Source organism: Pezoporus occidentalis, unplaced genomic scaffold (assembly GCF_034315485.1).
Source record: "Pezoporus occidentalis ecotype Australia unplaced genomic scaffold, CSIRO_AGI_Poc_V1 ctg128, whole genome shotgun sequence".
Lineage (NCBI taxonomy): Eukaryota > Metazoa > Chordata > Aves > Psittaciformes > Psittacidae > Pezoporus > Pezoporus occidentalis.
The window spans coordinates 454,561-478,761 of NW_026913082.1; the positions used below are offsets into that span (position 1 = coordinate 454,561).

The window sequence follows — 24,201 nt, forward strand, 5'->3', positions numbered from 1 at the left end:
GACCAACCTGTTTATTTGTTATCACCAGCAGCCGATGTATGGCCGCGGGAACGCCGCCGACCCGAACCCCCATCGCGCGGGGACCGACCCCAGCGGCCGAGCCCATCCCGACGGGCAGCGGCGGCGTCTCCATGGTGACCGGCGGCGGCGGTCCGCAGCGCTGACATCATTCCTACCGTGTTGCCATGGCGACACCCCTCTCCCCAGAGCGAGGCTCTCCGGTTGCCATAGCAACGTCCACGCCGTTTCCATAGCGGCGCGGCGGCGGTCATGTGCTCCGCTCGATGCGCTCGGCGCTCTGGCGCCGCTCGGTGTTCGGTTGCCTCCGGTGGCGAGCGAGTGACGGGAGGGACGTGGTCCCGGCCCGCTCCCCCTCTCCGGAGCCATGTCCACCGCCATGAACTTCAGCAGCAAAAGCTTCAAGCCGCGGCCGCCGGACAAGGGCGCCTTCCCGTTGGATCATTTCGGTGCGGTAACGGCGGCCTGGCCTCCCTGCGGCCTCTTCCCCGCAGCGCCGCGGGTTGGGGGGGGGGGCCGTGATGCCGGTTCCGAGCCCGGCGGTAACGCGGCCCTCGCTGTCTCTTGGCAGGGGAGTGCAGCGCCTTCAAGGAGCGGTTCATGGAGTGCCTCCGCGACAGCGGCTACGAGAGCGGTGCCTGCCGACAGCGCGCCATGGCCTACCTGGAGTGCCGTATGGAGAGGTACCGGCGGGGAGGGGACGGGAAGCCATTCATGCGGGAGGAGCTTTGTGGCCTTGTAAGAAGCAGGTGCCCTTGGTGGCTTCAGCAGTTTGTTTGGCTTGGTTTTGATGTGCTGTAGCTGTCCGGTGGGCTGATGGAACAACTGCATAGCCAGCTTTCTCAATGCGAAGCTTTTTTGTTGTTACTACTTTCCTAGCTATATTTGTAAGTGAAACGTTTAACTTGTTCCTCAGGTGAAGTGAAAAAAGTATTGCTTTTGCTTTTCCAGGGATGTTTCGGCCCTTGCATTGCTTTGTGGAGCTTCCTCCACGGTGCTGAGTCAGGGAGCTCATTGGGAAATGCACAGAGGGCGTTATTAAATGCACTTAAATACAAGGACTTGCATACACTGCATGGGTTGGTGAGGAGGAGGGCTGCAAATCAAAACCTATTTGAAAATCACTACAGTAAAGTAGAGCAGTATCACAAATGCTGTTCTAAGCCACATCCACTTTAGAATCTAGTAAATGCCACAAATTCAGGGAGAGTTTTAGGAACATCTTAACGAAGTCTGTAATTATCTTTAAGTCTCTTAATTAGAGCCAGGTGAGTTTCTGAGGAAACTCGTATTCAGTATCAAAAATCAGGAAACAACACAGTTAATTGGAAAGCTGCTGGTAAGGAAAAAAGAAGTATCCCTGAATGTTGCTAACCCAAAACCTGAAGTTCCTAAGGCTTTGCCAAGCAGCAGTCACTCTATATGGATATCTTGGATTTCTGTAGAGTAAATAATACTAAATGAAATAGAAAATTAATAATAGTGAATTAAGTAGAAAATGATGCTCTTCTCTGGGTTATAGACTCTGTTATGCGAAATGTGGTTTTCTTCTTTTTTAACATAGGCAACTTATGGCTAATGAACCACTGGAAAAACTGGGATTTAAAGACCTGATAGATGAGAAATCAGAAGAAAAACGTGAAAAGTTCTGATGAAGATGGACAGCTTTACTTCTCATATATGGAAGGCATAACTCTTAATGTAGTACATATTGTACATTCTGTTCATATTGCAATAGGAGGCGTTTCCTGAAGGAACCTTTTTCAAGGTCTGATTTTCCTAAAATAAGATTATTTTTTAAAAATATGAGCAAAAGTACTGCCTTTGCTTTCTTCAGGTATTTTTTCTCCCTTTTAATTTCTCTAGCCTACTTTTAAAGATCTGTAAGAACCTGGAGAACACAGCTGTTGCCTGCAGTGTTCTCCATGTCCCTAAGAAAGGTGAACTCCTACTTTAAAAAGACAAAACAAACCCCTTTAGTGTGTAGATGCTGAACTACAGATTAATCTTACATGGACATTACTAATGTGCTTACAGCTGTTACTTTTCAGGTGGAAATAAAACTGTTGTGCCTGTGAATTGCTTTTTGTTATATAGTGGTATTTATCCCCATCTTTGGGATGATTTCCATCCCACCCTGCTATAGTGTTCTTGGGTACTGGGGTGAGGGGTTTTCTTTCAGTCTTTTAACCTGCATTGTTGTTGGGAGACTATTTCTAGTTCCAGATACCAGATACCATTCTGCTTTTATTTGCCAAGCCAGCAGTAACTAACTTCACCTGACTTCATTTAGCTGAAATCTTTCATGATGAATATATTTGTTTCTTTGAGTACAGCTGCCATATGTGGGGTTTTTTAACATCTTTATGGTGACATCAGTGTGGAGACAGGAATTGTATTTATTTATCTCAGTAACTGGTATTTATTTGTGTCTCTCTCCCATGTAAATGGGATTGGATAATTTTATTCTTTTAAAAGTAAATGTTCTGTGTCAAAACCCAGGGTAGATCAAGACTTAGCTATCTAAGAAATACAGTATTTCTTTCCAGAACAGGTAGGTGCACCCATACATAGAGCAGGTAATGCAGGAGGCCATACAGTAGGTGAGCAATCAGGTCAAAGAATGTCCTTAAGATCTCTAATATTAATACTGAGTTCAAGCCAAAACAACGTGGCCTTTTAGCCCCCTAGGAATATGTTTCAAGCAGACAATAAATTTGTAAATTCTCTGGGTGTATTTTCCACTATTGCCTGCCCTGTTACTCTTGCTTGCAGGTTTTTTTTTCTCTCTTTTTTTTTTTTTAACCCAGTGTATCATTTCTCTCTCTCTGTATCTGGCTCTCAAGTAACAAGCTTTAGGGTCAGGGCCTGCAGACAGCAATACACACACTGTTTGCCAAGGCAGTTCTCCCACATTTTCTCCTTTATTTGGTGTCCCCTGTTTGATGTATCTCACCTTTCCTGCAGTCTGCTATTACTGCTTTTCCTGCTTTCCACTGTGCATCTGTTCACCCAGAGATCCAGGAAAGGGTAAAAGAACATTTTCTGCTTTTCATATTGAAGGTCGGAGCTGGAATTTAAATTGTTGTTGGGGTCTAATCTAATTGAACACTGCACATAGTTCGGAGCAGGTTCCTGTTTGAAAAGATTGTTTGTGTGCAGCTGCCTATTTTTATTCTGCTTCATTCTACTACTTAAATTATATCCTGTGGTAAGATTAGTACACTTATAGAAAAGAAAGCAGAGATTTTATTGCTGAAACAGATATTAAAAGACATTATATTAAGCCACTGAACAAGAGTTTTCTTTCAGTGATACCAAGTAAGAATTAAAATAATCTCCAGCATCTCAGAAGAAAGAAATCAAATTTCATGCTTCTGTGCTCCCTGAATATTACAAAGTGAAGTGAATCCTGGTAGGTATGAAAGAATCACTGCCAGTGGTGGTGGAGTAAGCCAGGCTGTTGTCAGTGGTAGTTTCATCTTTTGGATACTGCTCTGCACTGCGACTTGGCCAAACAGCTACTGCGTGAATTAAGTGTGTGTTTTTCCTGAGACAATTGATACTAACTCTGATGTCCAGGTTATTATAAAGTGTAAGGGGTGAAGGTTGTCTTGAGTGATTGAATTTTGACTGTTAAGCTGGAGTGATAGGTGCCATTAAACGAAACGTTTTGGACCACGCACTGAAGGAAGGACCACTGGGGACTCTGTAGTGACCAAGGCCCAGATTTTGGACCCACTGCATGAGGCATGTTGGGGAAAAACCAGTTTCAAAAAAACTTCATGGCATGCTCAAGTGAAAAGTGCTTGTCCTACTTGCAGGCTTGGAGCCTCTCTGTAGCGTTGCAGTGACATAGCCAGCGGGACCTCGTGTGGCCCAGACTGACTGTGCTGCTGAGCCACCAAAGTGGCCAGAGCACGCTTCATCCTTCACAAATAACAGCAGAATTAGTAACTGGGAACACTGAGGTGACAGTTTTGTACCTTTCACTAACCCAAAGAGAACATCTTCATCCCCTCCAGATACATGGGTGTATTGTGTCCTGCCTCCCAGCACTGTCAGTCAGGCTCACAGCTGTCACCTTTATACCAGGACAAGGGGTAGTTGAAAGCTCAGGGAACTGGCAGAGGCACACATTTCCTGGCTGTAGGGAATCAGCCTGAGAACAGAATATGTTTAGTGGAGCTGTAAGGTGAGCTCAGAGCTGGGGAGGACCATCAGCTGGCCTCAGTTGAGATCTAATGTAACAGAAGTGGTGGAAAAACAAGTCTTTAATCAATGAAGAACCTGGGGTCAAACAATTTTCCCAGCTTGCTATATGGGACAAATCTGTGCCACACCAGCATCATGTGGGAGAAGAAAAGTCCCAGAATGTGCTTCAATTTATTCCTGCCAACATACATATCGCTAATAAAAGCCTTTCCATTTAAGCCCTATTTATTTTGGGTTTGCTTGTGGTATCCAGATTTGTGCTCCTTTAAAATGGCAGCAGTGTATAAGCCAAAGGAAAGCTGTAAGTCCATAGTTATTTTTCCTGTTCCTATATCGAGGAGGAACCCTTCCAGCAGCCTGCCAGCCATTTGAGAAAATCTGTATTCTGAAAACGCTGAGCCGAGGCATCTGCGCTGCAGGGGAGGCCGTTTGTCAGTGACATAGATTTCTTCACGGAGCTATTTGGTGCTGATGAGCCTCTCTGCTGTGTGTGACACCAGGAGCAAAGTAAGTCCCACAGACCTCCATCAGTCTTTGTGTGAGAAGCCTGCCTGTGTGCTGCCTGCACCACTACTGCCACCAGGCACCACCTGCTGACAGACTCTGGGAGTTGAAGATGTGCAAAGAGTTGAGAAATAAGGTTCAGATGGGAGTGAGGTATGAAGTGCCAGCCTGGATGCAATTGTGCCGGTGTGGAAGGGATAGCCCAAAGCGGGAGGAAGTGTTGACTGTTGTAGTAAAGATCTATGTAAGCTGTTAACACAGTAATAGAAATCTGTAAGTGAGGGGGTTACAATATTGCTGGAGCTTTTCTCCAGCAAAAACCTTGTTCACACCAACTCTAGGTATCCTGCTGCTTGGCATCCTGTCCCAGGGAGTCCCCAGAGGGTTCCAGGTCAGCAGAGCTTTGCATGTTTGGCATGTGTGCCTTGCCCACACACTAGCCCTTTCTTTGCTCAGATTAGAATCCATTCAACCACAAAGAGTTTAACTTTGATCACTGCAGTTATTTACAGAGAGAACATTGCTGCGAGCTAACCGTCATTATGTCTTCCTGGGAGACCTTGAGCTATGGGTGTCTCTCCAAACAACTGCAATGACCTGCAGAACAAGGAAGAAAGGGTTTAATAAACATTTCCGAAGCTCTGAGTGTTCTGTAGAAAAGCTTATACAAAGAGAGCTTCCTGTGCTTGCTGGAAGTGGGCCATGGTCCAAAGTCCTTCATAGAAGCACAATGGGCTTGTGCCTCCATGCTAAGGAAGGATTGTTGCTGCATCTGCCACCAGGAAGTGGGATACCTGGTGTAGCAGAAAGGTTGCATCTCTCTGCACCCATAAAGTGAATGTTTGAGGTTGTGCACAGTTACAGGCAGGACCAGCTGACCTTCACTCTTGGTCCCCTTCCAGAGCATTCTTCCCAGTTTGTTCTGCTTGCTTCCAGGCCATGGAAGCCCTTGCAGCTGGGCATGATGTTGGGTGAGTAGGCATCCACTTTGTTTCCTTTGCAGATCACAGATTTGCTGGCCTCTGGTAAGTAACTGCCCTTTGTGGTAGCAATCAAAACAGCTTTTACTTACTGTTGCTTTTGTAGGTTAGGCTTAACCAGCTCAGCGTGAATGAATTAGGGTCAGTTAGAGCACCTCCTGAATTCCACCCTGCTGTTGTCCTGCTCCAAGTAGGCTTGGAGAGCAGTGGGAGGCAGTGCCACTTCCACCAAGCTGCTGGAGCTAAACCTGGGACATATGAGGCTGTGAGAGAAAGAGCAGCCTGCTCCCTGTACAGAAAGCATCTATAGCATCACTTGTTGCTGTAGGATCTGAAAAGTGCTTTTAGTGTTCTGGTTCCACTGGAGAGCAGTATGTTTCTACATTTCTTACCCGTGATTCCTGGGAAGGGAATGATGCTTCTGCTAGTATGCAAGAGTGCAATCATTTCTAGTAATGTACCCAGTGACCCCAGAGGACTTTATGTACTTTTTGGCCTGGAGAAGATCACTTGTGGAAGAAATCCTTCTGCTAAATTCCGAATGTTGCATATTGTATCAGGTTTCCCTCAAAAATCAAAGCTTTAAATCAGATTAATTAAAAAGGAATTAAAAAGGACATTTGGAAGGGCACATGCAAGAGTCCATTTCCCCATCGAGGGTATTTCAATGGAAATTGGATGTCTGATTAATCTTACTCTGGTTCTCTTTTTTTCTCTTAATGATTCTGTGACTAGCTGACAATGTTGCATTTCCATCAGGATGCAGCAGATTTTCTAGCTTACAGATTCCAAGACAAAATGCCTTCCTTCTGGAAGGAAGGTGCCATATGGCTTGAAATGCATAATTGATCACTGCTCAAAATAGGAGCTTCATAGAAAGTCATCTAGAAGCCTAATGCATGTGAGCAGAGGACGATAAACCTTGACACATGTTTTGTTTCCTAGGACTGGTGATGATACAGGGGCAGGTTTTTATGGCTCTTCTAGAGAGTCTGACATTTATGCTCTCTAGCACTGAGCAATCCAATGGTGAAACAGTCTGTTTATTCCCACTATTCCAGGGGATCTTGGGACTTGCATTAGCAGGTGCATTGATCTTATGCTTGCTGATTCCTGCTGGGCTTGGCTGAATGAAAAACACCCCAGACAAGCCTGGCATTCAACATATAGCCCAACAAAGGCTACAGTTATTTCTCTAAAGCAGTTCAGGTGCATTGAATCTGGTGGGCTGAATCCAGCCCTTACTGTCCGATGCTTCCCAACCTCTGGTGGGAGGTGAAGCTGTGTCTTTCCCAGCTCCCACACAAAGCAAGGTAGGATCCTGCTGATGTGGGAGGGATGTCGTGGCCTGTCTGTCTGTGTGTCCTGCTGCCTGGTAATGAGTAGTACCTTAAACCACTCAGTATTGTAGATGCTTTTCTGTTCAGGTCCTTATGAATTACGGCAAACCCTGATAGGAGCAGAGTAGCGGAAAGCAGCCTTGCAAAAGGAGAGCAGGGGGTGAAGAAATCAAGGAGACTTCCCAGAATGAGCCAGGCTTTTAACTTCACTTTCACGCTTTTAAGAAGCAGACAGTGAGGGATGCTTCTGCAGCCCCTTTGAACAACTGAGCCCTATTTTGTAACCTTCTAGGAGCTGACAGCTCTGATTTCTGGAGGATTTCTAGTTTCCTCACTGTTAGCAAGTCCTGCCCTGCAAGAAACCCCTCACACACCTGGTTCTGATCTTGCTTGCAGAGCTGATAATCAAAGATAGCAGGGAGGAAAGGCACTGGCTTAGCAGAAGGTGCTTTGCAAGGGAGTCAGGCCCGGTGTTGTTTACTTAGTTTATATTTCTCTGTTATCAGACCACGTTCTGGGCTTCAGCAGGGTTTGGAAGCACTGAATCCCTCCTTTCTGGGCAAGGTAGAACAATTGCAGTACAGAATCTGGGACACTCAGGACTGCTCTGAGGATTTGATGCAATGCTGTGTGCTGCAGCCTGCTTAGAGGAGCTGCCAATCTGGAGAGGGCTTTTCCCTCTGGGTTGCTCTGACAGCCCCATGGCAGCACGATTTCAGCACACTGAGGAAACTGGTTTTCTGGACAGGCAGGCCCAAATGGGAAAACATTTTCTTGCTGCCACTCAGGAACTGCACAGAAGCTGCGGATCAGATCAGTGCTGAGAAAATGGCCAGTAACTCAGTATGCTGAACCAAGCAGGAGCAAAACCCCCCAATGGTAACTGAACCTTCACAGCCCCATGAACAAGCACCAGGTAGGAAATCCCAGGGGTGTAATGATGCTGGTTGCTTTCATTGCTGGGGCTCTCTCCCTCAGATTTTGGTCTTTAGTGTGGATGTGGGAGTTACCTTGTGCTGACTTTAACCCATGGATTTAGCAAGCTGTCTTTACCCAAGTCCTCACCACCCATGGCTGCAACCCAGCCCTTACAGAGCACACGCTCTGAGCTTTGCCTGTTGTCTGGCACATCTCTGGCATGTGTGTGCATGCTCAGAGCGGTTGCTAAGGTAGCATAAGTATGTGTCCCTCTCTCTGTGCATTCAGATTTCTGTCTGATCTAAAGGAATACATGTACTGGGTCCACACAGGCCTGTATCTGTATGGGAGAGCACAGACAATACCATGGATCGGGTGTTAACAATCTGTGGGAATGGTACAGGTGAATGGAGTGTGGGGTTTGGTTTAATTCCCCCTTCCCTAAACTGTGCTGCAAAGCCTGGCAGAGAAAAGGGACTGGCCACTGCCACCTCCTAGGGTGCAGCACAGAGGTGAACATCTCTGGCAGGAGATTGCATCCTGGCTTCCTTGCATGGGGAGATGCTCAGAGTATGCATGTGTAGCACAGAGCTGTAACAGGAACTGGGTCACTGCAGGGCTTTGGCAATAGGAGATGTGCAAGTTCAGGTCAAAGGGACAGAAATGCTGAGTTCACTGGCTGCTGAAAAAGAAACACGGGTGAAAATTGAGAGCAAGTCTGGAACATCTGCCTCCATCCTTTCTGCGTGCATGGCAGGAGACTTGCAGGTGTGATGGTGCCAGCTAGAAGGACTCATTTGAGCAGAGAGATAGCTGGATTGATGGCTTTATTTCAGCTTATTTTAGCAAGTAATAGGCAGGGGGTGATGTTTATCACTGAAACTGGAGCTGGCTAGTACTTTAGATCACAGCTCTAATAGGTCGGAGTGACTTAGACAGTAAATCACTTTAGCAGCACTAATAACACAGAGTGACGGGTATAGTAAACCTTCTATTGCAGCAATAACCTGGTCCTGCTGGGACTTTGACTCAGGTTGGTGCTTCTGCTCTGGTTTGTTTATTAAAGCTCCTTCACGAAAGTCACCTGGGTGGATGCTGCAACTCAGCCATTGAAATGGCTGCTCCTCTGTTCCTCTGCCATTCCCCAACCTGGCTTGGGCTCTTTTTATAGCCTGCTATAAAATTGTTTCTTTTTGCACCTGTTTGTAAAGGCTTTTTGGCCACAGGGGTCTCATGATGTTGTTTTCATGGCTTCTGGAGCAGAGCTGCTCTGTTGTTGCTAGAAATAATTGCTGTTAATTAATTCTTTGCTGATTTTTCTTTGGCAAAGCATATTGAAATAAACAAATAAGTGAGCAGCATGAGCTACATCTCAGTGTTATGGGAGCTTTAAGGAGGCAGGCAGTGACATCCAAACAATCCCACCAGCAGCCAGAGGAAGGGTAGGACGTGGTCCTCAGCTTTCTATGGACAGAGTTAACTGGGGGAGGATCAGTTACCATCTCCAGCTGTTCAGCAGTTTCCTTCAGGCCATCATTTCTAATCTCTTTCTAGAGAAAAAAAACACAGTTTTGTTTCCATCTAATGCTTTATTCAAATCACAGCTGAGCAGTGTTACAGAAAGTGATGTGGTCTCAGATGTCTGGGCTGGACCGGCAGCTGAAGGCAGCAGCCCATGATACAAGACTGACTGTGGGAACCTATAATTGCACCATTTTTAATTCTGTGCCCTTTGGAAATGGTTTGCCTTCGTTCTGGGGGACTCAGGCTTTGCTGCAGAGACTTCCAGATCAGAATCAATGTGCTAGCTTCAGCCCCTCTGTCCTATGGTCCTGCCTATTGCATCTCTGTCATATTCTCTGCACTGGACCCCCGGCAGGAGCAGCCACCGCTTCCCAGGACCCCCATGGTAGGCAGCGGTTAGCTGGGCTGCTTCCACCTCCACCCTGCAACAAGACATCATGCAGTCCAGTCTCCAGCTTGAATGTCTCCAAGCTGTTCCTGGAAGGATGAGCCATTTGAGCCAGGAAGAGATTAAATTATTGGAACTGAACAAAAGCAATTTCCACGATAAGTGCTTGCCCTGTGGTTTGCACGTCGAACCCGTCGTGCTGCTGCCTCTGACTCAGACTGAATTGATGGTGGCCTGCTCTGAATAATTACTTTGGCTTTTCTTGGAGGCGCTGATACCCTGACGTGTGAAACTCTTCTCACATGTTGGCTTCCTCCATACAGAGCTTCCCCAGGCCTAAGTCTTTTAATTAGTATAAACCAAGGACAATGCTAAAAGCAGTGGTCTCTCACTGGTGTAGGTGAGTTACTGACTTCATTGGTCTAATTTCTTCTTCTCAGAGAGCAGAAGGAAGCCTGCCATTATGCTGTAGAAATCAGCATAGCTCCAGTCGGGTGCCTGGTGGCTGCTATGGAGCCAATTCCCCCAGGTGCCCCCTCCACATCAGATTTTACATCGTATGAAATGGGTTCAGTACAACAGGACTGTTGCAGCATGTTTGTTCTTGCATTGAGCTTTCCCTGTGTGCATGGAGCAGATGTACAAATATCCAACATCCTCAAGCTATCCGTTATCCCCTCGCTTTCTAGGATGTCTCTTGGCTCCCAACCACTCCACCAGGGACTAACAGTCCTTGTGGCCACATACCAGTGCCGAAACCAGCCCACTGCTGCAGCGAGCCTGGCCAGAAAAGAAACTGAAAGGACGTCCTGAGCACATGGTGGACAGGATCCGAAAAGTGGTTGGAGCTGCTTTCCTTTTTGCTGTGATGATGCCACTGTGAGAGAGCAGTTCTCAGCTCTAGGAGGCTGCAGAAGCCTACAAAACCTGGTGTTTAAGTCAATCAGCAGAGAGATTTTGCTCTGCACCCTCTTCTTGTTCCCCATTCTCCCCATTTCTTCTCGCTCACAGAGGATCTGTGTGATCTGGTGTGTGTGATGTTACCTGCACGGCTGTCAAATCATGGGAGTAAAGGACTTCCCTTTTTCTACGCTGGTAACACTGCAACAGAATTAACCACTATGCAAATGTAATAAAACCCTGATCTGCAAAGAACTCCACAGCTAGATGCTTTTAGAGCTGCACGACACCTTTCCTTCTTTGAGGGCTGGTGCAGGTGCAGAGCAGCTCTGCAGACCCAGACTTCAGTCTGTTATTGCTGCACCCTCACATCATTTTCTCTTGCATCATCCTCTTCAACTTGACTAGCACATCCTAACCATGCAGAGGCAGTGAGTGTGCTTTTCCCTGTTCTAGGGGAGAAAAATCTCACAGGGTCCAAAACAAAGCAGTTTGCTCAGAATCGGAGAAAGTTGGCATCCGTGTCAGGTTCTCAGTTTAAGAGGTTTTAAACACCCTGCTCTGAGCTCTCTGCTCTGTGGCATTCCTCCCTCCGAGCTGTAGCCACTCTTAATTTAACTGGATAACCCAGAAAATAAGATATACACATATATATAAATCAGATATATATTTCTAGGATGTTGGTTTCTTATTTTTTCTTATTTTTTTCTCTTGTTTTGAACAGGACAGGAACAAAACCTGGCTGCTTTAGCATGGGTGCGGGTGCTCACTGCTATGGCTTGTTCACACAAATCTCCAGCTGCAAGACCTGCATCTGCTGTGGTGCTGAGGAAGCCTAAAGGCTCCAGCCTGGTGTATCCACTACTGCAGAGAGTTTTGCTTGAATGCAGTTGCAGTGGTGTGAATTATTGATATTAAGGTTTGCTGTTCACACAGGAATTTGTGCTTCTTCCCCATGTCACGCTGTGAATGCACTCCCAGGTCACATAAAGGGTTAACACCCTTTCACCTGCGTGGTTGTGACACCGATTCAGCCATTTCAGGGCTGGGGCTGCAAAATTAGCTAAAAACCAGTGTCAACAGCTCTTTCCTAACAAAACAAGCCAGCGTCAGGTGGAAGGAGCTAACACGGAAGGGCAAGGAGAACGTATAGTTGTGTCTGTGCATTTTCAGAGCATCACCACAAAGATGATGAAAAGATTTCCAGGAATTTCTGAGCATCCTTTGCCCTGACCTCAGTCTGGCATTTCCAGAGGCTGCCCTTGCTGCCGCTGTACTTAGCACCTCGGGAGAGCGCATTAATAACATCCGTTTCTAAGGCAACAACCTTGCGCTCTAGGAAAGACTGAGTTGAAAGTGTGCATGTTTGCAAACAAGCACATTTCACACATAAATATGTAAGTATTTATATACATATGTATATAAATTCACATCAGGCTTAACAAGTCACTTAGCAGTGGGGAGACAGAACGCATCTGAATGAGGGTGATGTATTGACAGTGACAAGCGGTTTCCAGAGAGTTTGGCCAAAGACTTTGCAAGAAGTAGGGGCAAATTCATTAAGCATTCCCTGCTAGGTCATACCCACAGGAAAAATGCAGGGAAAAGCTCAGATGAGCTGTTGGCTCCAGTGGACATGGACAGGAACAGTCTGACATGGACAAGGCTGAGCAGTGATGCCCATCAGCTTCCCGGGAGTCTCCACCAGCCCTGCCAGGGCAACCTTCCTCCTTTACCCTTAGTGGGATGGAAAACCCTGATGCTGTCCCTGCTCTACACCAGGAATCACAATCTTTAGGAGCCAGTGTCCATCAGGAGAGCCTCACTGCCTGCCCTGGATCAACACTGCTGGTTGGCTCTGGAGCAACACCCAACCTCTTAACCTTGGATAAACCAGGAGTGAATCTGTGGAGTTACCCCTGTACATGTGAGAGTGAACCAAGCCCTTGATATTCCACTGAACAAAAGTTTAGCTTTGATTTTGGCTCATTTATTTCCAACTTTTCTCTCTCTCTCTCTCCACATCTCCTCCACCCACTAGGCTGCTTGTTTCCCAACGTGAAGTCTAAAGTAATTGTGATGGGACTTCGGTTCTGAGAACCACTGTTGATCAACCCTTGCTGGCCCTGTTCTCCTGCTCCGTCTGTCCTTTATGAAACGCTCCCCTCATCACTGACAACAGGCTCTGTTATATTTGATTTTATTACAAGATATAAATTTCTGTCTGCAGCCCTGGCTTCCAGCACATGGAGGAGAGAGAGAGATTGCCTAGCAACCAGCAGAACAAAAAAATTAAAGAGAATCAATAAGTCTTAATGGAAAGCTAAACAGAGACTAAAACCAGTGCCCTTCCCTCCTCCCAGCCTCTGCCCTCGGTAAGCTCATGATGATGTGCAGCATCCTGGTTATTGCATGGAGAATTCAGCAAGTGCATGTTCTGGAAAAGCCGGAGTGCAAATGCAAACATAACCTAACCTGGACTTAGGTGAAGCTCTGATCCGGTAAGCATTTACACTGACAAGCTTGAATATAGCACGGGTGTGGAGGATTAGGGCTAAGATACTGTGCTGAGCTGGTGTTACTGAGTCGATGGCTCTGTTCTGGGTTAGGATTAGTGACTCGGAGGTTGAAGAAGGTGAGGGTCTGGATGCAGCAGCTCAGCTTCTCCACAGAAAGCCCATGTCTGGGATTATGCCTTTGGTTAGCACAGGAATGACTTTCCAGACCCCATCATCATGCACATGTAAAACAAGCAAACCCCAGCATGACGCGTAATGCTGCGTAGGGTCAGCAAGGAACACTGACATTAGTTTAAACCGGTCAGAAATCAACTCAGTTACAGTCCCTTGTCTGACAGCACAAAGGTCATCTAGGAAAATGTCTGCCAGGCAAGAGAGGCATTGTAAACCTGCCAGCCCATGATTCTGCCCGTGTTCAAGGGTTTATGCCATTGTCTCCCACAAAGAGGTCCCTGAATTCTGCTCACATCCATGTATGGTTGTAGGACCAAGATGGTGATTTGGTTGTGGACGTTCTGCAGGAGCACCCTCCTCCTGCAGACACTGGTGCACACCCCAGGGAGGAGCACAAATGGCATGAGCTGAGCCTGCAGGAAGGTGCTCTGCTTTGTTGGAGGAAGCAGAGATGGACCATTTGAATGGGGGACTTTCATAGCTAAACCAAAACCCTTTCTGTAAGAAGAGCTGTATGAACCATAGGTAGGTCATAGCACCATTGCAGATGCATGTGACACATTCCCGAGAAGGTTTCAGCAGGGGTTAGGGCAGCAGCCCAGGAGGCACAGCTCTGAACCCCGCCTCAGCCAAAGGCTTCCCTCATCGCCACCCCAGGTCAGCCTCTTGTTCTTAGCTGGTAAAGCAAGACCGGGAGCCTTGTCCTGTAGGTGACAGGAAACACAGCCACAGTGGTATGGGGAATTCTGCCCCTGTCCTTGGGGTGTTTTCTCCACCAATACTCCCTTGACATCATGGAGGGGTGTGAAAAGTGTGAGAAGATGCCTGGGGGATAGTCCTGCTGAGATGCAGACATGGAAGGTGGTGATGAAGGAGGAACGTTCTGGAGTGTGGGTGGGTGCCAGTTAAGCACTTATGAGTATCCCCTAACGATGCTAATCTAAAGAAATGCCCCCAAAGCACTGCTCTTGGACCCACCAATGTGCTGGAGCAGCGAGACCCCATCCAGCAAGGACCAACCTCCTGGCCCCCATATTCCCCACTGCCACGCCAGCTCCCAGCCTCGAGAGATGCCCAGAGAGAGCATCCCCTCGCCAGGCACCCCAAATTAAACCTGGGAAGGGACCGCTCGGTGGCTGGGGACACCCGTGGGGGCTGGGATGCCCTGGTGGTGGGGAACCCCCACGGGAACGGGGCTCCCCGGCGACGAGCGGCCGCTGGAGGTCGCGGGCGAGCGGCTCAGGGAGCCGCCAGCCCCCCGGGTCCTGCGGAAGGCGGAACCGGCACCGTGCCCGGGCGGGCGGCTCCGGCGGCGGCAGCAACAGCAACGGCAGCGGCGAGGCTCGGAGGCGTCAGGGCAGGACCCGCCCCGGCGCGTCCCCTCCCGGCGGCGGCGCGGCCCGTTCACCTTGCGCGGGGCGAGCGGGGCCGCATGGAGCAGCCCGGGCGCGCCGCCCGCCTCGCCAGCGCCCCCCGCCCCGCACCGTGAAGCTCGCCCAGCCGCGGCGGAGCCCCGCACCGCGCCGCCGGCCCCATGGCGAAGGAGAAGAGCAGGAAGGCGCTGGTGGAGCTGCTCCAGCGGCCGGGAAACACGGCGTGCGCCGACTGCGCCGCCCCGGGTAAGGGCAGGGCAGGGCGAGCCGGGGCGGGGGGCGCGGGCGGCGGCCGCACCTGCCCGCACGGCGACAGCGGTGGGGCAGGGGGGCTCTGCCTTCTCCGGGAGCGATGGGGTTGTGCACGCCGAGAGGGTACCCGAACCCCCCTGTTTCCCCCGGGGGATGCAGCGGGATGCTCGGGGCAGGTGGAGGGAAGAGGTTGCGCTGTCGCTGTACCCATGGATCAGCCCCAGCCGAGGTTCCAACCCTTCCACCCCCCCGGCCCCGCTCCTCGCCCGGTCGCGGCAGCGCTGATGTCATCCCCGGCGGGTCCCGCGGTCTGCAGTGCAGCCCCGGTGCCGCGGGGCTCTGCCCGGGGGAGGCTGTGTTGCTGGGGGTGTGTGGTGTGTGTGTTCCCTGTGCCCCCTCGCCACCGCTCCTGCCCCTGTTGGCGAGCAAACAGACGGGAGGGACCAGGGGCAATGCCGTGGGCATCCTGCCCACCAACCTTTGACCAGGCTGCCACCGGTGGGAGCCTGCCTTGCCCGCTGCTTAGCGCCCTGCACAGGACCGGGCTGAAATGTCCATGGCCCTCTTCGTCTACAGACGGGAGAAAACCTGAGCTAGGAGCATCCTCCTCACTCTGTGGATGGTGAATTGTTGGGGTCTGGCTGTGAGCGTGGGAAAGCCTTTGCTCTTGCTGAGAGGGGTCTGTGTGGTGTGCTGCGGGAAGAACCTTAGAAAATTGCATAGCAAGTAACTTCCCTTTAAAAAAGATAAAAAATATCACCATATAGAAACACCTAAATTAGTATTAGCTTGAGCAGGATGGCCCTGAAGAGGCATAGGGAAAGGATGTCCTTTTCAGCCTCCGTCATTCTGTAGGTTAAAGAAAACCCAACACTTCAGCTGAACCTCATTTTTCTGGCTATTGATTTATTTAGGATTCCAAGACCTATTGGATACCACCACCCAGCTCATACCGTTGCCGCTGAGTTTATGTCCCTAATCTACATCTCAGACACTGCAGTTCACCTTCAGATGCATTGTGTCTCCCAGTATCCAGCTGGAAAGGACAAAGAAGTTTTGCATAGTATGAACTGCTTTGCAGCGCTGTGCTGCTCTGCCTGCTCCCACCCATCTGCTGTCTGACTGTACCAACCCACCTTTGAGGCATCTTGCTGAGCACAGCTTGGGCTCACCAAATAGGCAGCTACCTAAATTATTCCTTCCTGGGGAAGACTTTGCAAGCCTGGGCCATTCAGGTCAATGGGGTAACTCTCCCTTGCCCTGTGTGTAATATAAAGCCCCTTTGCAAAATGGGAAGTTTCTCAGCCATCAGCAGGATGGAGATGAAGCTGTAGGTCAGTAAAATAGCTCACATCAGGGAAAGAGGGTCATTGTTAAAGGCTTCAAATGGGCTTGTAAAACAACCATATTTTGCTCTTGGTGACATTTGCATGGAGAGATGCCCTAGTGAATCTGAAACTCCGAGAGCAGAATTTGGGCCAGTGTCTTTTGTAACACAGGATGTGCTATATTAATACCATTCAGCCTCTCTTCTGAACTGCCACAGCATTACTTCCCTGGGACTGGATCCCTGTTCATCAACCCAGTTTCTTTAATGATCAGTTTCTTTGCCTCAGTTTCTTTGACAAACAAGAGCTACTGGTGGTGCTGTGATGTGCACATTTGCCTGGGAGCGACAATAAACTGGAGAGGCCTAGGGCTGCTTCACATAAGATATATAACTTGTGTCTTTAGGTAATATGTAAAATACTGAGGCTCAATTCTATTATTTCCTGGGCAGGTGTGGCATGCCAGGTGCTTTTGGGTATGAGATAATGTGAGGTAGGTGTCCAGAGAGCCTCCAGAATGGAGTGCTGAGAAGTGGGACGCACAGAAAGATAAAGGGGAGAGCTGGAACTGGGTGGACAGCTAGGCACTGGAAAACCACCAGAGCAGAGAAATAAAGTGAGAATGAAAGAAGAGGGAGGGTGGGGAATGAGCAGATGAGGAAAGCAGGGCGTGCTTGTGCTTTCCCACATGTGTGCATCATCATAGCGCTGATCTGGTACAGCTGAGGAGGGGGGAGCAAAAGGTCAAGATCCCTGATTTATTATTGCTGCTGCTCAGGTGGGTGTGTTCCTTCCCCTGAAACCCTTAGTTAATGTGGGATCCATGAGAAGAGGTAGCCATTGAGCTCAGGGATGCTGATAACAAAGACTAGGATGGGTCAGAAATGTAGCAGGGGAAGATTCTTTGTTATTCACTTTAATTTGTGTTTGGAAGCCAGCTGGGTTTGCTTTCGCTCTTGGAAATACTTGTTTCAGTAATGGGCCAGTGAAAGTTGTTTTTCCCTTCCCTGCTGTCAAAAAAGGTTGTTTCCTTTTGTTACTGCTTTGACATTCAGGTGAGGCTCAGTAGCCATAGCCCTGAAGTAACGGCTTGTCCCAGGTAACAGGTTTTGTAACCCAGGTAACAAAAATCTGGGTCCCTGATGCAAAAGAGCCCACAGCTTGGTATTATTGTGGTTAAACTGTGACCATGCAGAAAAGCAAAGCTTAGGGTGGATGGGGAACACTGGGAGAGGCAGTGCTTTTCCTCCTAGGAGGTGTAAGTAACTTCATCCCACACAGGGTCATCACATCTCCTTGGGGAGATCTAGTCAAAACCTGCTGATTGCCTGGGTCTGGGCCAGAATTTGCCACTTAATGGTGATTGAGGAATATTTAAGTGGCCAAGTCCTGCAAGCCAGGCTGCTGTGTTCAGGATGTGTGTTCTGGTCTGCGCACTTTGCATCTGGGTGAAACGTGGTATTGAATGTGATGCTCAGGAAGGTCAGATCTTTGTCTTCCCCATGACCAGCGTGTATGTCTGGCAGAAAAATCTCTTGTGTAAAAGCAGAGCTTCCAAAAACTCCTCCCGGGTTTTGAGGACATGTTTCAGGTAGGGAGAACAGGCTTACAGTGGCCCTGGCCATGACAGCTGGGAATGCAGAGAGGATGCTGAAGTAGAAATTGAACATTAGAGTGGGAAGGAAGTGAGAGGTTACGTTTTTACTTGCAAGTTTTTTATATTTTTAAGATTTTAGTTTTTTATGAATTGTGTCTTTACAAAATCTGAATTTGCAATGAAAAGTTGTTTTGAATAAAAAATGTTTCAGTTGCAAAGATGTCATCAATCTGTATTGAGTAGTGAGATCGCATTAGCTCCATCTTTCAGGCTGCATTCTGGGGTAGGAGCCACTGTAATAAAGTTGTTACCTGGGGCATCAGGTTCTTTGTTGTTACTACTTCTGTGGTGGAGGCTGGGTCCTGGGTGTTGGTTTGCAGTGTGTTTGTTTTGGTGGGTTTAAAGATGTGCTTTCCCAGTGCAGACAGCATGGGAAATGCAGTCTCGAGTGCAAACTGAGCAATCTCCTGAATTGCTGGTGTGTGATGGCTCTCCATGTATTAGAATAATCTTTTTTTTTTCCTTCAGGACTAATGTGGCAGTTCAACCTCTTTTTTTCCCCTAAATGGTTCTTTGTCTCTGGCAATCTTTCCTCACATCATGAGACGGATGGTTATCTCAGGGCATAACAAGACCTTGACTATATCTCCCTTTACTCCATTTTTCTATGACTTAGCTTTCCACGAAGGGAGAATCATTTTACATTGTAGGAGGACAGGGAGGCTCTGAAAACAGAAATGGAAATCCCATCAAAGTGCTTCTGCAGTTTAAGCCCTCCAGCAGCAGTTTACATGGCCTGGTTTTATCGTTTTCATCTCTCTTGTTTGAGATAGATTATTGGGAACCTGGGTAACATCGGCCTCTGTGCCTGAGGCTCAGAGGGGATGAGGGATGGAGGAAGAGCCGGTGCAGGTGATGGAGGGGGTCTGGTATCAGAGCTTTATGCTGCAAAGCTGAGCGGATCTGGTATTCTGGTCTAACAGTCTATATAAAAGCCCGAGGGTGAGTGGTGTGTGGCTGAGGTCATTGTAAGCATCTTTGCTACAGGCCCAGCATCTTCGCATTTCTAAAGCAGTGAAGCTTTTCCGTTCCCTTGATGTCATGAAGTGCGGGTGGTGAATGAGGGAAACACATGAGTGCTGGAGATTGCTTGATTTGCTCAGGATTAAGGAGGGCACTGAAAGGATTTGATGACAGCTCTCTCCTTCCCCTATCCAACCACTGGTCCTAAAAACACGTATCGGGAAGACAACTGAGTGAGTCATCGGGTCCTGCCTTGTGCTGTCATCCACAGCGACATCTCCCCATCCCCTCCCTGCGGAGCGACAGGGCTCTGCCTCACAGCTAGTTCTCTCTCTTGCCCCCACTACCTCCCACTGGAAAGCTGTTCCAGAGCTTCGCTGCTCTAATGGCGTGAAACAGGCTTTTCGTTTTCAAGCTGAAAGTGGAAACTTGTTCCTGCACCTCCATTGTCCTCTCGCTTAAACAGTGATTTATTTTATCTTTTTCCTGTGAATTTGCCAGCCCTTTTAAAGGTAAAAAAGAAAATCCCGCAGCAGTTGTGTTTAGCACCATGCCACTTTCTGCAGGGAAGGGGACTTTCTGACACAAAGGGGGTTTGATGCAACCGTGTTTTCTGTCTGCTGCTGATGCCTGGGTTGCAGCACAGTCGGGGGCTGCAGACAGCAAGCAGAGTGGGCTGCTGGGACCTGCCAGCTGAATAAAAAGACCTTGGCAAGTTTAGTGCCTTCACTGAAAATTTTTCCTACTTAGGGAGGAGTGTTGGTGGGAGGCTGTTTGGCTTCAGTCTTAATGTCTTTTATTGTTATTTTTAAACATGCATGACCAGGGTCTGTTTATTAACCTCTTAGTCTTTCCCCAAAGTAAATAGCAACAGAACTTAAGTGCTGGACATGAGGTTCTCTTGACTGGGGCATTTAGAAAATCAGCAGGCAGTGAGCAGCAAACAGAAAAGGCTTTTTGCTTGTGTTGATGGCACTTAAATCCCTGTGATTATATCCTGTATCACAGGGTATGAGTTACCTTATCTGTAGGGTGAAAAAGGGTTTGCTACCTTGAGAGGCTGTCCTCTCTCTTCTAATTAGTCCTTAACACCTCGAACGTTGGAAAAATCTGTTGAATCTCCATCCCAACAAAACACTGGCTCCCACCCAGCTGGTGTAGCAGGGATGCAGCCAGGCAGCTAAGTAAGGGTCAGGCCTTGGTTTGTGTGCTGGAAGACGTGTTAACGGTGTATTGCTGTGCGTTGCCCATGTTCTCCCTGACATTCTCTTGGTCAGTAATATGCTATATATATGGTGTATATATAGAGTATATATTATCTATACCACTAGTATGGTATGTATCCCACTATATACATAAAGTAGTAACTGTGGTTTAAAGCAGAAGGTGGAGTAGGGGCATCCAAGTAAGTTTTGGGACTCTTGAGTTCTTGCTCTTGTCTTCTGGCTACTATGAGCCTGCTACTGCTCTGCTTCGTGTGATTATACTTGGGTTGATGGCACCTAGGTGTTTTCAAACTGGAACCCTATGTTTATGTTCTCTTACACTGGTTCTTTGTATTTTTCTGGGTCCAGCCTTTGTTTGTCCCTCTATGGGCAGTTCTTACACTCAGTAATGTTGGGTTCAAGCTGCAGAGTACGTTGTTTTCTGCCCTTGGTTTTCCTAGAGCTTGTGGTGGCAAAAGGGATTGTGTGTGGAAGTTAGTTTTTCTCCTGAGCTTAGTCTGGCTTTGTTTATGTATTAATTTTCAAAGCAAAGCTGCAGCAACTTTTTGCTTTAAAAGTCATTATAATCTGTTTATAAGTGACCGGAAATCTCTACTACATTGGGCAGTTAAAGCCTTCTAGGGCTGGCATCGGTTGTTCTGGAGCAGCAATGCTGCAGGATAAGAGACTTTTTGTACTTACAGCAGTGTATTTGGTTTAATATTCCCCTTGCTCCTGGTTAGTCTTTATTCCTTTTGGCTTGAAATAATGGAATAAAGTAATTTGTGTGGAACTTAGGCATGCTGGAGAGTTTTCAGTAGGCTTCCCTGCTGTTTGCTGGAAACTCTGGAGGCTTAGAAAAAAAGCATCTCTTTTGGGTGATACCCAGAAGGTCCAGGTTATGATATATTGCCATTTTGGAGCACTTTTTTGAGCCCTGCCCAAATAAAATGGCTTAAATAAAATTACTGAACTCCCTAGCAATGTCCAGCACGGAGAACATGTTCTAGCTGTTGAAGTGCCTAGCAGCAAGGTGGACTTCACCTAGCTATGGAGACCGCAGCTTGCCACCCATACAGCTGAGGGTTCACTAAATGTGCTGCCCGAAAACTCACTTGTCTCGTATGAATACACTTGTGTGACTTTATTTGTGTGCTTGATGTCTTATCTCAAAGAGATGGCACAGTCATTTGAAGGGTTGGAGTCTATGATTATGCCAAGGTCGCAGATCACTGGCGTTATCTACCTTGTTCCTGAGCTGAGAATTCTCCTGTTGTTTGTGGGGGAGTGCAGGAATGAAGGGAAGGGGGACTGTGATGTGCTTGAGTAGCCCCTGGCAGCCCCAAATCATATAAAAGGGCTTTGGATAAGCATCCCTGCAGAGGTGGGTGCTCGCCGCAGCCATCTGCCTGGGCGTCTGTCACCAGTTCCTGCAGGGGTCTGATGCAGCAGTCTCGTAGCTATGGGGTTCTTCGAAAACGGTGTCACAAGTTCAGGGCAGGGGTGAGAAGGGGAAGCAGCACAGGCAGAACCCTCCAGAAGATGGATTCAGGGAATCCTCCGCCCTCATCCTTCCTGCCCACAGGCGGTGTGGTGGCACGGTGGGTCACACCAGTGGCTTGGCTGGGTCCATAACCCTCTGGCTTGTTCAGCTAACGCTTAGAAATGCCTTTTGGCTTTCAGCTAAACTCGGGGAAAGGCTCGGGCTGGCTTGCTTTCTCAGTCACGTCTTCAGCCAGCAGAGCAAGTTCATTGAGATCTCTAATACATTATAGTAACACTGATGTTTCAGAGGCACTTCCCCAGGTAGATCTGTCGGTTCTGGGGCATTTTGCTACTTGGCAGTTTTTTGGATGGAGGTAACTCAGTGCCTGAGGCCTCTAAACTCTCCTCCTGCCTGGTGTTCCCTTTGGCGTTAAAAACAGTTGCCAAATTTGTGTAGTTCTGGGCTGTGGATGTCCCAGGAAAGCAGCACACAACCAGCCGAGCATCTACAACTCCTCCATCCACCCTTGCTGCATGATTTTGGATTTAAAAGATACATACTTTTAAAACCAGAAGAGCAATGAAGAGGAAGTTGTTATTAATATAGGACAGCAATGCAAACTGCTGGTATCAGGTCTGGGGAGTAAAGTGAAATGTGCTGCCCTGTCATGGTGCTCCTTCAAGTTTGCTGTGTGGGATGCTGTTGGTGTTGGATGGACATGGAGGTTGGGTCTAGGCAAGAGAGGAAACAGTGAAAGGAAGGACACCAGAAGGAGACAGCAGCAGGTGTAGGTATTGAACAAGCTGACAGCATCCCTTCCAAGGGCTGGGTCATCACTGACCCTCTTGTCTCTGTTCCTCTAAGATACTACCATCTTCTGATGAAAAACCATGTGCATGTGACCATGAATATGTGGTTCTGTGATATACTCCAGCTTTTGCTTCCCTAATTAGACATGGTTTGACGTGGTGTGGAGCAGGGGGGAAGCATGTTTAAGAGTCTTGTCTAAAGAAAATACTGTTGGTGTGAGGAGAATGCTTTAAGGCCCCAGTTGTGATTAAAACCTATTGCTTGAGGTGTTGTTTACCCATGTCTAGAAGAGATGCTTGGGTATGAGTTGGCTTAATGTCCACTGGAGCTGCAGTCTCCTCCATCGGAGCCTGAGGATATTCTTCCAGAATGTTCACCCAAATGTGTCCTCATTCCTGGCTCGAGGAAGGTGTGATGTCTCCTGGTCCTGTCGCTCACAGCAGGGCAGGCAGCGAAAGGGTTGCTTCTTCAAGTCTAGGAAGTTGCAGACAACATGAAGAAATCCACCTGTGTGCTAAGATAAATCTGTCAACACAAAACAAGTGTTGGGGCTCCTGGTAAAATCTGCGGAGGCAAATGCATACTTTGATATCCATTTCCCTGTGTCAGGCACTGCTTTGATCACAACTCATTGCACTGGGGAGGCTTGGAGCAGTTACTGTGAAGTGGCTGTTCTGAGCACAGGGAGTTGGTGGCCACGTTAGCTCCCAGCTCCAAACTTCACTGCTGCATCTTCTGCTTCCTCGCTGCTGCTGCTGCTGCTCTGTGGCTTCCTCATCCTCCAGACCCTTTTGCCCTTCCTCATGCCTCATCCTTTACATGGAAGTCAAGAGATGGGTTTTTCAACAAAAGTCCAGAATGCTTTCACCCTGTGTGACTCTCCTCATTCGGTGCCATGGTCCTGGCCTACCATGAGGCAGACTTTGATTACAGCCAGGTGTTTGGAGATGGGACAGGACAATATGAGGAGTTAAAGCACAGAAACATGCATGAGCATGGCGTGCAAACCCCTTGATTCTTGTGGCCAACTCATAGTTCAATAACTGGCAGCACTCTCTGCGATCAGAGTAACTGGGGTGCCTGACCTCAGTGAAGCTGTGATCAGGTCCTCACCCTGTGTCCTCACTGGTGTGGTTGTATGTGGGCATAGAGCCCATACTTGGGTGCTGCTGCAATGCACTTAGATTGACTTGACTGGTTCTGTATTTGGCAGGCCTCTGCAGGAGTCATCAGGGTCCTGCATGAGGATGGGAGACCATGTAAACAGCAGACACCTTTACTTGTGGCTGCTGGTCCCAGCCCCGTGCCAATCAAGCTGCAGTGGATGGGACTTATAAAAGCTTGGGAATTTATTCCCCTCTCCTGGGTAGGCACCCAACCACATCCATTGAGGCTCCTCATTTATATCTGAACACAGCCACCTCTGGGGAACCAAATTTCTCTTCCCTAATGTGTGCAGGGGGAGGTTGGTGGCCATCCCTGCGGGCAGGGGCTGGTAGCAGACCTCGGTACCTTGTATAGAGGAGCTGCATTGCCCCATACCAGCCTGCTCCTGCTGCACTGACATAGCCAGACCATTAAATATGTAGAAGGAGGAGAAAGCACTTTGCCTTGCTTTTATAAATAATAGCTGCACTGTGAGGAGTG

General features: G+C 48.2%; 2 protein-coding genes across 2 annotated transcripts in view; both read left to right on the plus strand.

The window, feature by feature from the left end:
* The first annotated feature begins 269 nt into the window (after positions 1 to 269).
* On the plus strand, positions 270 to 3,304 carry LOC134158233 (cytochrome c oxidase assembly protein COX19). The gene is given in 4 exon segments (XM_062607980.1): positions 270 to 372; positions 375 to 467; positions 590 to 701; positions 1,583 to 3,304. Coding segments are annotated over 4 exon segments (381 nt in total). The 5' UTR covers positions 270 to 284; the 3' UTR covers positions 1,671 to 3,304.
* An 11,587-nt stretch (positions 3,305 to 14,891) lies between these two features.
* The window catches only part of ADAP1 (ArfGAP with dual PH domains 1), a 58,866-nt gene continuing 49,556 nt past the window's right edge, over positions 14,892 to 24,201 (plus strand). The window contains exon 1 of the mRNA XM_062607982.1: positions 14,892 to 15,099. Coding sequence (XP_062463966.1) covers positions 15,015 to 15,099 — 85 coding nt within the window. The 5' untranslated portion in view covers positions 14,892 to 15,014. The remainder of the gene's footprint in view (positions 15,100 to 24,201) is intronic.